This window comes from Heterocephalus glaber, unplaced genomic scaffold, assembly GCF_053883595.1.
Source record: "Heterocephalus glaber isolate CG9 unplaced genomic scaffold, H.glaber_assembly_v1.0 deba00001737, whole genome shotgun sequence".
Taxonomy (NCBI): domain Eukaryota; kingdom Metazoa; phylum Chordata; class Mammalia; order Rodentia; family Bathyergidae; genus Heterocephalus; species Heterocephalus glaber.
Window position 1 is genome coordinate 3,632,995 of NW_028258445.1, and position 16,429 is coordinate 3,649,423.

General features: G+C 42.2%; 2 protein-coding genes across 8 annotated transcripts in view; one reads left to right on the forward strand and one right to left on the reverse strand.

The window, feature by feature from the left end:
• The window catches only part of Etfdh (electron transfer flavoprotein dehydrogenase), a 34,820-nt gene extending 33,112 nt beyond the window's left edge, over positions 1 to 1,708 (forward strand). For all 7 annotated transcript variants that reach the window (XM_021247453.2, XM_087200301.1, XM_021247452.2 and 4 more), the window contains one exon: positions 638 to 1,708. In XM_021247453.2, the coding sequence (XP_021103112.1) occupies positions 638 to 801 (164 nt within the window). In that variant the 3' untranslated portion in view covers positions 802 to 1,708. The remainder of the gene's footprint in view (positions 1 to 637) is intronic.
• Ppid (peptidylprolyl isomerase D) lies at positions 1,679 to 16,423 on the reverse strand. Its single transcript, XM_004868562.3, has 10 exons — positions 16,213 to 16,423; positions 14,649 to 14,789; positions 12,109 to 12,215; positions 9,080 to 9,268; positions 7,517 to 7,639; positions 7,268 to 7,374; positions 5,042 to 5,183; positions 3,739 to 3,825; positions 3,615 to 3,657; positions 1,679 to 2,298 (listed from the first exon to the last, which is right to left on the reverse strand). Exons 1-10 carry the CDS (start codon positions 16,295 to 16,297, stop codon positions 2,210 to 2,212), a joined length of 1,113 nt encoding a protein of 370 aa, XP_004868619.1. The 5' UTR covers positions 16,298 to 16,423; the 3' UTR covers positions 1,679 to 2,209.
• Between the last annotated feature and the right edge of the window lie 6 nt (positions 16,424 to 16,429).

A 16,429-nucleotide genomic window follows, 5' to 3' on the forward strand; every position in this document is an offset into this window, starting at 1 on the left:
AGTGCGTACGTGTTAGAAAAGGTTATGGCTACACTGAGTTCAAGGAATAGCCCTAAACTTTTATGTTCACCATGAATATCGTATCTTTTAGTGCTGAGCTTCAACTCAAATTAAAGTAACTGGAATTAGGTCTCATTATGGCATAGAATCGTACTGAGATGTGAAAATCAGTGCATTCGCAAGAGACTAGAATGTAGGTGAACTCTCCAAGGGCAACGACCATGACTATCTTTTGACTTAAAAAAAAAAAATCATGTCATCAGTGTTTGAGGGTTAGGGCTGGATCTCACTTGTTTCTTCAGCTACAGATACGCTCTGTACTTCCCCCCTTAATGTGCACTTACATTACACCACAGCAGCAGCACCCAAGATCTTAATAGGCAATGGGTGAACATCAGCAGACAGCCTATTAAGGCTTCTGAGCCAGGTCTGCTGGCGCATCCCTGCAATCCCAACACTCAGAAGGCTGAAGCAGGAGGATCAGCACGAGTTCAAGGCCACCCTGAACCACACAGCAGGACCCCATTTCAAAAAGCAAAAACAATGAAGTTTCTGTAGTCCTTCATCCTAGGATGTTAATTTCTACTAACAAACTTTTAAAATTTTAAAATTAAGTATTATTATTTTTACTTCACAGGAGTGTATGAATTCGTACCATTGGAACAAGGTGATGGATTTCGGCTCCAGATAAATGCCCAGAACTGTGTGCACTGTAAAACATGTGATATTAAGGATCCAAGTCAGAATATTAACTGGGTGGTGCCTGAAGGTGGAGGAGGTCCTGCTTACAATGGGATGTGAGCTGTAACTGATAACATTCGCAGGCACATTTCATAATCAGACTGCTCAAAATGCGAATGTGTGGCAAACTAACTTGAACAAATATCCTTCAGAAAATAAGTATCAGTAAAATAAAAATTTTATACAATATCTAACTTTGTCCCATGAAAATTATGAAATATTTCTCTTAAAGCTTTATAAACCTCCTTACCTCTTCAGGTCTTCAAAGATTGCAGTACCAAAAGCAAAATCCACTATTGGCCTTTATATCCAACTTGCCAAATTTAAATCAAGTATAAAAATTAAGATACTCAGGGCCGGGGATTTAGCTCAGTGGTTTCGCTGCCTGCTGTGCAAGCGCAAGGACCAGAGTTCTATCCCCAGTACTAAAACAAAAAATTAAGATGCTCTATGGCAAAGACTGGGATGAACTGGGGGAAGAAGCCCGAAAAGAGGACCATGAAAGTCACTATGAGGAAGAAGAAGAGTCAAAGTATGAGCCAGAAGAGGAAGGCGTCTGTACACAGTTCAGGCCGTGGCTCTAACTGTAGTTCCAGACACAACTCTGCACCACCCAAGAAGAAGAGGAAGTAACACCTGAACTTTGGCTCTGAGCTCCACTCTTCTCCGGCCAACTCCAGAAAATTTTATATGACATAGAAACTGGGTTTATTTCCTTTTGTGTTCTTTGAAGTTCTGCCATTTGTGTGGACCAATCTACTTGGGGAATTCCAGGACCACAATGACACATGCCAATGGCCCCATTCAGATGGGAAGGGAGGAGGAGGTGTTCTTGAAGAGGGCTGGAGGCTCCCACTGTTAATAAATACTGTTCATTCCTCTCAAAAAAAAAAAAATTAAGATAATCTAGACCAGGGATTGGCATCCAGTTCATCACTTATTATGAATAAAGTTTTATTGAAACACAGCCACATCCATTGCTTACACGTGGTCTAAGACTAAGAAGTTACACTAGTTACAACTGCAGAGCTGAAGTAGTTGTGACAGACTAGATGGTCCACAAAACCTAAACATTTCACTGTCTGGCCTTTTGCAGCAAAGTGTGCCAGCTCCTGGATAGGTGGTCTGTGTAGTACCTCCAAGTATAAACACCAGCACAGACTTGCCAGATACATTACAGATGAGAAACAATATACACATACACAACTCAAGCTTGTACCTATTCACTCAACAAGTTAGGACTTAGGAATTTAAAACCAGGCTGCACACCACTCTCTGTAAAAGTGCAGAAAACAATTATAAAAGATCAACTTCACTGCCATTTTGTAACATTGTTTAAGAGAAAGTATTTCTAACCTGTAAACAATGAGGAATTGAAGTGTCAAAAACGCAGAGATCAGATACAGCCATAACTCTTACACTGTCTTACTGCCTTAACCTATGCATAATACTCAGGCAAAAGTGAATATTAAGCAAACATTTTTGCATATACGGCCTTCTCTTTATCTTTCTGTGCCTTTATCTTTTGTTTGACTTTCAGCAGTTCTGCCTGGATAGCTGCAGAAAGAAAAAAAATGCAGTTATTTCTCTAAGTAGCATTAAACAGTTGTGATGACACTTCATACCCCCTTGACGAAACTGCTTGTCCAAAATCTGAGTCCCAGTGACAGAAAATTCTCTGAGAATAACAAGAACCATGGGGCATAATTTCAGAAGACTGCAAAACTCAATCACAAAGATTTGCCATCACCCTCTCCATTAGATAGGGCCTTAGTTGCCTCCCTTGTTTGATTTTAGCAGTAAGAAATCAAAGTTTATTTTTTTCCTCTTGTACAACGAGGGGTCACGTGATACCCAGGGCTTCACACATACTAGGCAAGTACTCTACTACTAGGATACATCCCTGGTGCTTTGTATTTTGAGACAGCGTCTCAGTTGCTCAGGGTGGCCTCAAACTTGAGATTCTGCTTCATCTTTCTGGGTACCTGGGATTACCAAAGGTATTTTAAAATATTTAACTGTAATACCACTATTCACATTTGGCTTATTTTTTAAAAACAAGTTAATTTCTGTCATAACTTTTCTAACATGCCCAATTGCTAGAATACTAGAGGTTATGGCTACGTTCAATATACGGATTCGTGACCATTAATGCTGACATTTCAACTCACTGGATTCAGGTTAGTCACTTCCTAGAGCACACTCCTGGGTATGTCATGGAGGTGTGGACTTGGGTACTATATACAGTTCCTCACTGGTTCTTCGGCATTCTTCCCCTGCTCTGATCTCTACCACACCCTTCCAACACGATGTTTCTGGCTTGGAACCTGCTGACCATGGACTGAATCCCATGAACCATTAAGCCTAATTAAACTTTAAATTGTAGGTATCTGGTACTATGTCTTAGCAATGGGAAGATTAATACAGGGAAGGTCCCAGAACTTAAAATTTATAATAAATACCTTATCTCTTAGTGCTGAGTTTTCAACTGATTCTATGATAATAGAAACTGGGTCTCAAATGATACGGTGGACCAAACTAAGATCAGTGAATACTATTACATTCTTGAGAGGAATTAGAATGTACATTCTATGAGGGCAGGGACCTTGACTGTCATGTTCACTGCTTTATGATCAATGCCTTTGGCCCAGTAACACATTCTTTAATATCTGTTGGACAAATAAATATCTCTCAAAGTTAACTGACAGTGGTTTATGGGATAAATTTCTTTTTTTTTACTTTTTCAGTACGGGGGATCCAACTCAGGACCTTGTGCTTCCAAGGCAGGCGCAGCTCCACTAAGCTAAATCCCTGGCCCTATGAGGATAAATATTTATAGAATAAGAAACTTTTATACAAAACTGCCAACTTACCTTTATCTTCTGGCGCTATCTCTTGAGCTTTCTTAAGATCATTCTTTAATTGGGAAAAAAATTAAGAAAAATTAGACATATGATTTACAAAAATCACTTTTAAAACATTCAGAATAAAATTTACCAAAGCTTGCTCATATTCTTTTAATCCTTGCCATCCTTGAGCTTTGCGATACAGTGCTTTGGTATTTGATGGATCTATTTCAAGAGCCTACAAAAAAATTACAAAATTAGTATTAAAAAATAAATAGGATAGATATCACTTTATTGTCGGTCAGCTCCAAGTCCACCTTTTACTCAGTGAACGTGGAGCTGGAGCCCATCAGCAACTGTCCCTCCCTGCCGTGGCCCAGTGTGGACATGGAGGAGGAAGGTGTCTCTGGGGCGAGCTTCCCGGGTGCTCTTCTCGGCACGGTGCTCAGCAGTCGGCTCCTGGTATCAGATGGACCGGGAGAACCCCAGGCACCTCCAACCACACTGGGGATGCTCAAGTCTCTTCGTAAGACTACAGTATTTGCATATAACCCGCACAAACCTCTCATACACCCGTCATTTCTGGGTTACTCATAATACCTAATACAAAATGAGTAGTATACAAGTAACTATTCAATTATAGCTATATTGTTTAGGGAACAATGACAAAAAGTGTATGTTCAGTACGAAAGACATCTTCAAAGCTGGATGAATCTGAAATGGAACCCATAGATATGGGGAGAGCAAAATATATACACTTAAATGAAATCTTAAGTTCTTAGGGATATGAATAACTTAGCAGTATCTCCTCAAAACATTTGAAAAATACTACATGTGGCTTATGTAACGTCTTTTAAAGTCAATATTCAAGATTTTTACTAGAAAGTGAATAATACTTGTTCCTCAAAGGTCAAAAGAGATCCAGAGTGAAAGCTAATCTTTCCATTTGCTAACTTTTATCTCCTGTTGTGCGCTCCCTTCTAAAAACCTAAGGGGAGGGCTGGGGATTTAGCTCAGTGGTTCCACTACCTGCCTCACAAGCGCAAGGTCCAGAGTTCAATCCCCAGTGCCAAAAAAAAAAAAAATAAGAGGAGTATCTACCCAACTCCACAACCCACATTCTTAATCATTCACAGCTTTGTGTTTCAATGCCTAGCTCGCAGCAGGTGCTCTTCAATGAATAAATGAGCTGATATGTATGTTATTTATGTTCCTCTGAGAAAGAACAAGTATCTTTACAGTTACTAAATGACATGGTGTTTAAAGCAAAATGAATGAGCCAAGGTAGAAATGAAGATCCAAAATATTTCGGAACAAGATAACCTAAAACATGTTTATCAAGTCTCATTAGGTCCTACGTGGCAAGATACATTACAGTATATGAACATGCTTTTGTTTAAGTCCTTAAGGCAAAATCCCACATCTCCAAACAGTTCAGCATCACACAGACCTACCTCCAAACAACTGTCAACTGCTCCCTGCCAATCTGCCATCTTCAGTTTACACGCACCAATATTGAGCACACAGCTCAAGGCCACAGGCTGCAGCCTGGAGCTGTCTGCTTCTTCAGTGACAGCCTTTGCGCTAGCCACATACCTGAGAATAAAAGCAGTCTATAACAAAAGCACTATGCAATGCCACCCAAATTATTCCCCTTCAATTACGTCAAAGTGTCACATTTCAAATATAAAAAGCTGATGAAATGCTAAGTTTGGGGGGTTTGAGGCAGGGTCTCTCTTTGTAGTTTAAGCTGGCCCTTGGGCCGGGGATTTAGCTCAGTGGTTTTGCCGCCTGCTGCACAAGCGAAAGGACCCGAGTTCGATCCCCGGTACCAAAAAACAAAAAAATAAAAAAAAAGCTGGCCCTGAACTCACTATACAGTCCAGCCTGGCCTCAAACTCGCAGCAGTCCTCCTGCCTCAGACTCCTGAGTGCTGGGATTACCATGCCTGGCCTCAAATGCTAATGTAATACTCAAGGATCACAACCTCATTCAACACTTTTTCTTTTTTTGTGTGCCAAACACTGAAGTCAGGGCCTCGAGTAAAGCACAGAGTCTACCACTGAGCTACACTCACACCCTGTTTTTTAGAAGGCATTTTCACATGTTCAAGGTTTCCTCAAGTGTTCAAATGGCCAGTGAACGAGTAATTTCCCGAATCTAATGATGTGCTGTAGCACCACACTTCGGTTTTCAAAACTCAAAATGAAGAAGAGCTCTTATAAACAGAAGAATGCTAGCTACTAACTGTAGAGTGCAAATCAGAAAGACACAGTTCCTCCACAATCAGTGTAATAAAAGACTCAGAAAAGGCTCTTCAAAGATGCCAGAATGAGAGGCTGCTGGGTGCCAGGCGTGGTGGCACCTGTATTTCCAGCACTCTGGGAAGCTGCGACAGGACGACACCAAGTCTGAGCCCTACCTGGGTAACTTAGGCAAGACCACGTCTCAAAAATAAAAGGAGGCCCAGGGATTTAGCTCAGTGGTTCCGTCGCCTGCCTTGCAAGCACAAGGCCCTGAGTCCGATTTCCGGTACCAAAATAAATAAAATTTAAAGAAAAAAGGTACAACCCCATGAAAGCCCAGAGTTCAATCCCCAGTACTACCAAAAAGTTAAAAAGCAAAAGGCGTGGAACTAGGTCTTCTCTGAATCTCACAGCATCATTTCATTGAGTACTCACTACGTACAAGGAGAAAAATGCACTTCTGTTACAGAAACATCAGGCAAACAGCGCTCTAGCCAAGCGCCAAAACTCAGAACAGGCCAACTGACAGGCCTTCAGAATGCTGTATCACAGCAAACACTATGTACAACAGCACCTACCCAAATCCCCTCGCCAAAATATTTAACCCCTAGCTAATCTGAGGAAAACAGTTCTGTAAAGACACCTGACTTGGACTCCACAAAAATGCAAAGGAGGGTCTGGGGATTTAGCTCAGGGGTTCCACCACCTGCCTTGCAAGTGCAAGGTCCCGAGTTCAATCCCCGGTACCAAAACAAAAAAGTGCAACAGAACAAAAAGACACAAGGAGTAGGAACCACAGATGACCCCAGACTGAAGAGACATCACAACCCAGGAGGACAGAGCATGACCTGGGCTTGGACCCTGGACTTCAGAACAACAAACCGAGACGACTGGGAAATGTGAAAATATGCTACCCATCAGGCCTTGCTGTGCCTGTCACGGGGGTGGAGGCTGTACAGAATGACCTTGTATTTTTACACGAGGAACTTCCTTTCAAAAATAGTTTCATTTTTTAAAAAAATGTTTTTAAAATAGTTTCACAACAACGAAAATAGCAAGCTTAAAACTGGTGAACATAGGTAAAAGCAGATGAGTGAAAATGTTCTATTCTTTGAACTTCTGTGTATTTTTAAATTTTCAGAATAAGCCAGGGCAGCAAAAGAAACGTACCTACTTATTCCATAAGTAATTTGTTTTGTTTTTGGTACGAGGGATCGAACTCAGGGCCTGCTTGCCAGGCAGGTGCTGTGCCACTGAACTACATCCCTGGCCCTCCATAAATAATTTGTAAAAAAAAAAAACAAACTCGATTCTGAATTTCAGTTTATAATTCAGCTTACAAGTTCTTTAAAAGTAATTTTATTTGCCTAACATGCACGAGGGATTGGGTTTAATCCCTGCACCACACAAAAATAAAATAAAATGCCTTCTTACCTTAAAACCTTTGTGTATTTTTTAATGGCCATCTCCCAGTTCTGAGACTTGAAAAAAGTATTTCCAATGTTTTTCAAGTCTTCTGTTATTAATAAAATTTTATCTACCTGTACAAAAGAATACAAATGAGCTGGAAGTTGGTGAGCAATATGACAATGCGAGATCCCATCTTTCTGACAGAGTGGCACGAAGCACCAACTTTCCATTCAGTTTCTTTTATGGGAGCCTGGCTGATCCGCAAGTACTCACATCTCTGAAATCCACATCTGCGTCTTCAGGGAAATCTGGATGACTGTCACCAGAGCCATCTTTCGGGAATAGTCCCCAGTCGTCACCTTCTTTCAGTTCCCCACATTCTGCAATAATGCACGACTGCAAAGATAACAGAAAATTGTAGAAGGGCGCTACCAGATTAACGAGAGACTTAAAAGCCTGGGTTTAAAAGCTGTCCAGGTGCAACTGTAACACTACCCACGGCACCCTTCCATCAGGAGGCTCGTCTATCTGCGGCAACCACAGCACCCTGGGTACACACCCAGCTGAGGCACCAGGCACTACTCAGAAACAGCGCACTGCCACTCAGGCACTCTTTAGCTGAGGCATAAGCTTTTCGTTTATGATGTTCCCTTCACAAACGAAGTGCCCGTCTACACCCTACAAGTATGAGTTCCCAATTCCCAGGCACCACTTGGGCTGGGGAGTGTTGCAGTCATTCTGATCCACAGACATTAGAACACAAGAATCCCTGGACATACCCAAGCCCTAACCCGTTAGTAATTTATAGAGGATGAGGAAACAGGCCAAGAAAAGTTAAGTAACAGGGACAAACCTCTAGTTAAACAGCACAGTGTGAAGAAGAAACTAGGTTCGTTGTCCTCTTTCCACTGTATACAACTCAACATACTGACTCAACAGTTTTGCAGGTATAGGAAAATTTTGTTTTGTTGAGACAGGGTCTTGCTTTGTCTCGAACTCACTATGTATCCCAGGCTAGCTTTGAACTCTTGGCGATCCTCCTGCCTCAGCCTCCCAAGAGCAGGTATAGGAAAATTTAAGCAATCTAGAAAAGATCACGAACCCTAAAGTTGCCATGAGTGTAAAATCTTTAAAACTACACTAATCTTGTAAAAGGCGTATTTTAGCCAGGCATGGTGGTACACACCTGCAATCCCAGCACTTGGGAGGCTGAGGCAGGAAGAGGGCCACAAAACCCTGTCTTAAAAATAAATAAATAAAAAGCATAGTTCACTGAAGATGTGGTTGCCAGCTGCTAGGTTTCTGGGAAGTGACTGCAATGAGGGCTCCAACTTCCATCAAATGGACTAATCTGTTTGTTTTGTTTTGTTTTTTACTGGGGATCGAACTCAGGACCTTGCGCTTGAGAGGCAGGCGCAGTGTCACTGAGCTAACTCCCAAGCCAAATGGACTGATCTGAAGACAAGTTCTTCAGCCAGGTGGGAGGAGGTAGGGCCTAACTGGAAGAGCCCGGTCACTGGGGGTGGGTTGGGAAAGAACCTCTGAGCCTGGCTCCTTCGCGCACCGCTCTGGGGCAGCTGTGGGGTGCCATGCCCTTGCACCCAGGTGTGCCTGGCCCAGGCCTAGAACCCATGGAGCCAGCTAACCACAGACTGGAGCCCCTGGAACCGGGCCGCAACCTTTCCTCCTGTAAGATGATTTTCTCAAGCAGCAAGAAAACCCCGACAACACACCATCCTAACATCTCTCAGCTTTTCCTGAGACTAACCATCTCATCCTTTAAATCTACATTTCTTTGAGACAGTAAATAATAAGAAAATTTCGCTTTTTACTTACTTTGGCAGGTTTTTCACCATTTACTTCTACATTTTCCAGTATCCTCGCCACACCTATTCCTTTAACCACTTGACCAAACACCACATGTTTCCCATCTAGATGAGGGGTTGGAACTGTTGTGATGAAGAACTGAGAACCATTCGTGTTATGGCCTGCATTTGCCATGCTCAATAAACCCTCGCGATCATGCTGTAGAAATAAAAATCATTTGAAAACCTAGGTAAGAGGTATACTCCGAATTGTTCTTTTATTGACCATTCACATAAAACTAGGATCACCTATACTACCTTTTATATCAAACTTTACTCTTTCATTATAATTAAAAATCTACACATTACCATTTACTCTGATTTTATTTTATAGGAATTATAATCTTTGTTTTGTTTTGTTTTTTGAGGCAGGGTCTTGCTGTGCAGTCCAGGCTAGCCCAGAACTCACTATGTAGTCCAGGCTGGCTTCAAACTTGCAGCAATCGGGCCGGGGATTTAGCTCAGTGGTTCTGCCGCCTACCTCGCAAGTACAAGGACCTGAGTTCGATCCCTGGTACCAAAAAAAAAAAACCAAAACCAACTTGCAGCAATCCTCCTGCCTCAGCCTCCCAAATGCAGCAATTACAGGCATGTGCCACCACACTTGGCATGAATTATAACCTTTATTAAATGAAACAGAGGGACCAGGGATTTAACTCAGTGGTTCCAATGCCTGCCTCGCAAGCACAAGGTCCCAAGTTCGGTCCCCGGTACTTAAATAAATAAATAAATAAATAAATGAAACAGAGTACTTAATCACTTTTTTAAGTTTAAGAAAGGCATAGAAATTAAGTCAGATAACAGAAAATAATAGCAAGGGGATTTATTTCTAAACTGGCCATCTTGAAAAGATGCTTATGTTTCTGTTCATCTTTCAGATGAAGAAGCTGCAGTAAGGAAATCTAGTAATATGCTTTGCCCTTTCTACGATGAAACTTTTTTCTAGGAAGATGAGAGAGTCTTCCCATGATCAGAAATAGGCCTCCTGATTCTTCCTTTACACATCCATAAACGGCTAACAATAAGGGGACAGTGAGCTCAGACGAGTCATTCCAGGAGGTACTTTCTAATCACAAATGAATCCAAATCCTACGGCAGTTATCCAGATCAATCAGCTCTTTCAGAATGTGCGAAAGAAATGGCTACACAGGTGTGGAAATAAGAAATCCACCTTGCTCTCACCCTGTTCAAAGGCTCCATGAGACCTGGTCTCTTTAGGCTTTCTACCGGATCATGCAGGCCCTCTTCGTGTTGGTGCACACATCGTAACTCTTCCCAAGACCACTGAGTTCGTGCCACCCGAGAGCCAGGTCTCCTTTCTACATTTCACCAATTTGATCATCGCGTAAGCACAATAATTCGTTCTTGTAGTAGCCCTCCCCGGTCCTCTCCCCAAATAGTAAATGAATACCAACTCTCTTTCCTCAGCTTCCTATTGCCTTTATCCTTCCTCATCCACACCACTTCTCCAACTTTTGAGGTTTTTGTGGGGGTTTTTTGAGGCAGGGTTTCCCTTGTAGTTCAGGCTGGCCCTGAACTCACTAGGTAGCCCAGGCTGGTCTCAAACTTGAGGTAATCCTCCTGCCTCAGCCTCCCAAGTGCTGGGATTACAGGCATGCACCACCACACCCAGCTCACTTCTCCAATTTTGAATCAGTATTTTAGTTCCTGCCTCTCCAAATTTCAACTACCTTCCAGGCCCAGACTGCTCAGCCTAAGTACCATTCCTCCTCAGTCTCCCCTGGTAATCTTGAACTGTAGAAATGACATCTTTCTCCTACAGGGCAGTATACATAAAGAGTATGTATCACAGGTCAAGTATTCCTACTTGGAAAATCTAAAATTTTATAGGCTGCAAAGTATGGAACTTTTGAGGAACAACACTCAAAACATTTCGGGGCTGCGGATTTAGCTCAGTGGCTCCGCCGCCTGCCTCGAAAGCGCAAGGACCCAAGTTCGATCCCCAGTACCAAAAAAAAAAAAAAAAATTCAGATTTCAGATTTTCAGATTAGGGATGCTCGACCAGGAGTCTATGTAAATATTACAAATCCAAATAAGTTTGATCTGAAACACTTTTTGTCCCTAGCATTTCACACAAGTGATACTCAACCTATATCAAGTTAGACAAGCACGTATACTCATCAATTTAGCATTTATTTGCATGCTACTATTCTCCAGTTGTCCCAAGTGCTTTAATCTTGTGTTGGAGGTAAGATTATAAATTCCTTGTCATCAAGGCCTTTCATTTTTATAAGTCTTACTGGGCCAGCGACAGAACTGGGCATATAGTTACAGCCAACAATACAACTTAAAGACGGATGGCATTTTCTTTCAAATTATCATTATTATTTTGTTCACATTCCTTGTCTCAAAGACAGCACTTTACTGCTGTACTTTCATGTCCATTCTTAAAACCTCAATGGTGCAAGATGGCCTGATTAGATTTTGGGACAATGAAGTTAAGAAGGCACAGGTATCACTAACGTTCTCTGCAGCTGGACATTAGCATACCCGCTAGTTTGGAAACACCCTGACATCCCTGGATATCAGCCATGTTTTGTTGCTCTTCAAATTTAAGGATAAAGATGCATAAGCTACTATCTTTATGACAATGAAAATATTTTTTCTGGAATCAATTTTGCCATATGGGAGCAACACTTAAAAACTCACTGGCTTAAGTGAAGCATGTAAAAATTGGAGCATAATGAAATAACTGGTATTTTTGCCAAATAAAAATCATTACTGGATGAAAACTTTCTATATTAAAGATGCATACGGGACTGAGGATGTAGCTTAGTGGTGGAGCACTTGCCTAGAATGCACAAGGCACTAGGTTCAAGCCCCACCAATACACATACACACAACACATATTTACAAATATGCTTCCTTCAGTAAGGAAAGAATTTAAACACAGTGGAGGTATGTTTTAGTGTCTTCCTCCAACAAGTACATTTCAAGCACATAAGGTTTATATTAATAAAAGCATGCATTTTCTTTACCTTATAGTGAAAGTTTTCATCTTCAAATTTTTCACCATAAATACTTTCTCCACCTGTTCCATTCTGATTTGAGAAGTCTCCACCCTGAATCATAAATTTCTTAATAACTGCAAAGAAGGAAAAATGGCTGTTGGTAACTAAGACATGGGTGATTCTGGCAATGTTAACTAACGAGTACGCAGCAATAGACAATTTCCACAGAGCATGGCTTAGGTCTAGCACTCCCATCTCCCCATCCATCTCGACAACTCTCATACTGTGAAGGGTTTTCCACAATCTAAGTCCAACCTACCTTTCACTGCCTGGTCTCTCACCAGCACACATAGAATTAGTTTAAATGGCGCCACTCAGATAAAACTGCCACTGAAACTGAAAGATGAGCCTCCTAAGTTTTCTCCCACAGCTGTCCTGACTCTACCTCCATTTTACAACATACAATGACCTGTTTCTTCCAACAATTATAACGTAACAATGAACACAGCCACTTCTTTTATTCCTTGTCATCAAGTATACAGTCAGTTAACAATGCCCATTGAAAAATGATCAACTATTCCCAGATCTTTTCAATTCTAAAGGAAACACTAAGGGTCACCAGCGTCAGAGACCCTGGCACTCTTGAGACTCTGGATTTGGTTGTAATAAGGATACCAAGCCAGAGGAGGGGGAAAGACACAGGCCGTCCCTGGAGGAATCAATGTGCAGAAGTTAGCTTTCTCATTCCCATGCAAAGTCACAGAATACACTTTTCTCCCAGCCACAACATGTAGAGCTGTACATGATGCCCACAAAGCCAATCAGAGAACAGCTCCCAAGGTACAGGATTTATTGAAGCCTTATCACATAGGCATCCTCTGCTAGCACGTTCTAAAATTCCAGACTCTCGAGAAGAGAGCAGACGTCCAGCATAAACGACATGTTTATAGGAATGGCCTAGACACAGTAAATCACCCTTCAGATTGATGAAAGGTGCAAGTGCCAAGTTCCCGAACTCCTGCCAACCTGGAAGGAAACTGTTAGCAGGGCAGCAGCCTCAGGCCCACTGTGCTACTTTCCACATACACTTTGTTACCACATTTTGATACTTTCTTAAACATGAAAGTAAATCTATAGTTTGAGACATTTTTAAGTATCAATGATTTTCTTAAAAAAATCAAGTGGTTTTTTTTTTTGATACCGGGGATTGAACTCGGGACCTTGCGCTTGTGAGGCAGGCGGTGGAACCACTGAGCTAAATTCCTGGCCCTTAATAAATCAAGTTTTAAAAAAAGTTGCCGAACAAGGCTCAGTGGTATAGCCACTGTCACACAATGGGTTTGATCCCCAGCAACACACACAAAAAAGTAAGTACTCATTTGATTATAATTTAACTTGTCTATCCATAAACACTTACTGAGTGCTTAATAACTACACGAGATGCTGAAAACAAAATGATAAGAACATATAACCTCTGAATTTATAGAGAACCATAAAGTAATAACTAAACAAAGATGTGATTACAGGGGCTGGGGATTTAGCTCAGTGGTTCTGCTGGCTGTCTTGCAAGTGCAAGGACCTAAGCTCGATCCCTGGCACAAAAAAACCCCCAAAAAACGATGTGACTATAAAGTGTAAAATGACAGATTTTAATCATATATTAAGGTCCAAGACACTGAATCATCAAATCTGCAACCTTCTACAGCCCGGGATTTAGCTCAGTGGTTTCGCCGCCCCAAGTTCAATCCCTGGTACCAAAAAAAAAAAAAAATCTGCAACCTTCTCAAGCAATCTTGCCTAAGTAGACATAACTTTTTGTTACCAGGCAAACTACCTAAGGTCAGCTCATGGCTTCACTGTGCCTTTCTCAATTAAATCTATTTGGAATGAGGGCCAGGGATTTAGCTCAATGGTACATGGCCTCTGGCAAGCGCAAGGCCAGGAGTTTGATTCCTGGTACTGAATAAAACAAATCTATTTGGAATGAAGGAAGTTAAGAAGCCTGGGGAAGCTAGCATAGGTTATTTCTCCACAGATAAACCTTAATATGTGCCAGGGATTTAGCTCAGTGGTTCTGGCACCTGCATCGCAAGGTTCGCAAGCGTGAGGTCCAGAGTTTGATCCCCAGTACCAAAAAAAAACCCACCTTAATACAAGCTCATAATTCATTCCAACTCTCACAAACCAACCTTTATGACATGAAGCTACTAACTCAGATGTCAAAGCATCTTCTTGGACAGTAATGGTACTTTTCTTTTCTTTTTCGGTGGTGGTATTGAGGACTGAATCCAGGACTGTTACGCTGTGCTACATCACTAGACTTTTTTTTTTTTTTCCAGACAGGGTCTCACTAAGTCACAGGTTGCCCAGGGTGGGCTCAAACTTATGATCCTTAACCTCAACCTCAGCTTCTCAGAATACTGGGATTACAGGTATGCACCACCACACCCAGCTCAACAGTACTTTTTAAGCTTTACCCCTACTTAGTGTTTTCTTCCTTATCACTTAAAGAACAGAATTTTACTATCTGTATGAAGATAACCAGATTCAGAAAATTTTACACATACTTCGATGGAAAGGACATCCTTTGAAATGAAGAGGTTTCCCAGTTGTGGGTCCAATGCCTTTTTCTCCTGTACATAATGCACGGAAATTTTCTGCAGTTTTGGGTACAATATCTGCAAACAATTCTAAAACAATTCGACCAACTAAAAGAAAAGAAAATCTTGTCAGTATGCAAAACAAACCATCAAATAAGCAAATGACAAAAAGACAGCTGGTACAATTATGCTAACAGATCATTCACGAATTACTAAGTTCTATTTACCTTTTCGGGGGGCAATTTTAATCACAATGTTGCACAACAGATTGCTTAAATTTATCTCTTTTTGTAACTGAAATGTATCTTTTTTTTTTTTTTTTTTTGAGACAAGGTCTCACTATGTAGCCCATGCTGGAACTAGCATTCTGTTCCTCCTGCCTCCTGCCTCCGCCTCTGGAGTGCTAGAATTACAGGCGTGCACCACTAGCCCTGGCTTCTGAAATGTATCTTTTGACCAACATCTCTTCAGCCCCTGGTACAGTATCATCATTCTACTCTCTGAATTCAACACCTTTAGACTTGACTTAGTGTCCCCTAGGTTCATCTGTGTTGTCACAAATAATAAGATTTCCTTTTTAAAAATTCTACTGTATATACACCACACTTATCTATTCATACATTGACAGGCACACTTAAGAGCTGATTCCATTATCTTGGCCGTTGGGAATAATGCTGCAATAACATGGGAGTGCAGGAATCTCTCCAACATACAAATTTCATCTCCCTTGGATACGAACCTAGCAGTAGGATTGCTGGGTGTTACTATTTTTTCTGTCAATTTTAGTCTAAGTGTTATGTATCTAGATGAATTTGAAACATCACACAAAAGATCATAGTCAATTACAGCGCAGATTAGCACTGTGCAAAAACACCATGAAGTACAAATGGTTTTAAATCCTGAAGTGCATCACAAGTACAGTACTCAGAACTTCCAGCCACTAAGAACAGGAAAAGATGAAATACTCTTGAGGTCAAGATGGCCAAATTTTACATACATCGGCAACCTTTCTTTTTTGTGAAAACAGCTTCTGAGAAAAAAACTGACAAAGTTCTTCTATCTAATTCCTAAGACAGATGAAAATAAAACTAGCATTAGCTCCAAAATAAACTGAAAGCCCTTGCGTGTGTGTGGGTGGCGTGCATGCATTTAAACACAATGCCTGGCCAGCAAATCTAACCTGTTGAAGAACAGGTCCAATTCAGTTACAAAGAAACAGCCTAATTAGCAAGGCACAGGAGCTCGCGGGCCGCTGTGTATCCTAGGCAACCACGTAGCCGCCCCGCGCTCGCTAAATGTCCCCGGATCCCTCCGGACACCAGGGTGGGGATCTGGGGTCAGGAAACAGCCCCAACCCGGCCCTCGCACGGTGGGCGCGCACATGAGCTCGTTCTGCGCCGAGGGCAGCGCGAAGGTGCCGGGAAGCGGCTCCAGAACCGCCCCCGCTCGGACCAGGCTTTCGAGAAGCGCGCGCCGCCGCCGCCGCCGCCCGTCCGAGCTGCTCTGCCCGCGAGCGGCCGCCGGCGCTCACCTCGCTCCCCGCCGACGTCCACGTCAAAGAAGACCTGGGGGTTGCTCGGGTTGGAGGGCTTAGCTTGTGGGGACGGGTGCGACATGTCGCTTTGCACACACGCGTGGAAGCACCACCCGGGCACCGCGTGCGCGACCCGACCGGGCGCTCAAATCTGAGGGCGCGTTTCTCCGTGCAAAGCTGGCGGTGGCGCTCCAGAGTCACTTCCGGCGCGCGA

Bases quoted from the DNA above. Each gene is read 5' to 3' on its own strand.
- Ppid (XM_004868562.3), bottom strand. From the start codon at position 16,297: ATGTCGCACCCGTCCCCACAAGCTAAGCCCTCCAACCCGAGCAACCCC. The intron at 9,269-12,108 runs GTAAAGAAAATG...TTATTTCTACAG, and splicing joins ATGAAAACTTTCACTATAAG to CATGATCGCGAGGGTTTATT. The intron at 7,375-7,516 runs GTGAGTACTTGC...TCTTTTGTACAG, and splicing joins CAGATGTGGATTTCAGAGAT to GTAGATAAAATTTTATTAAT.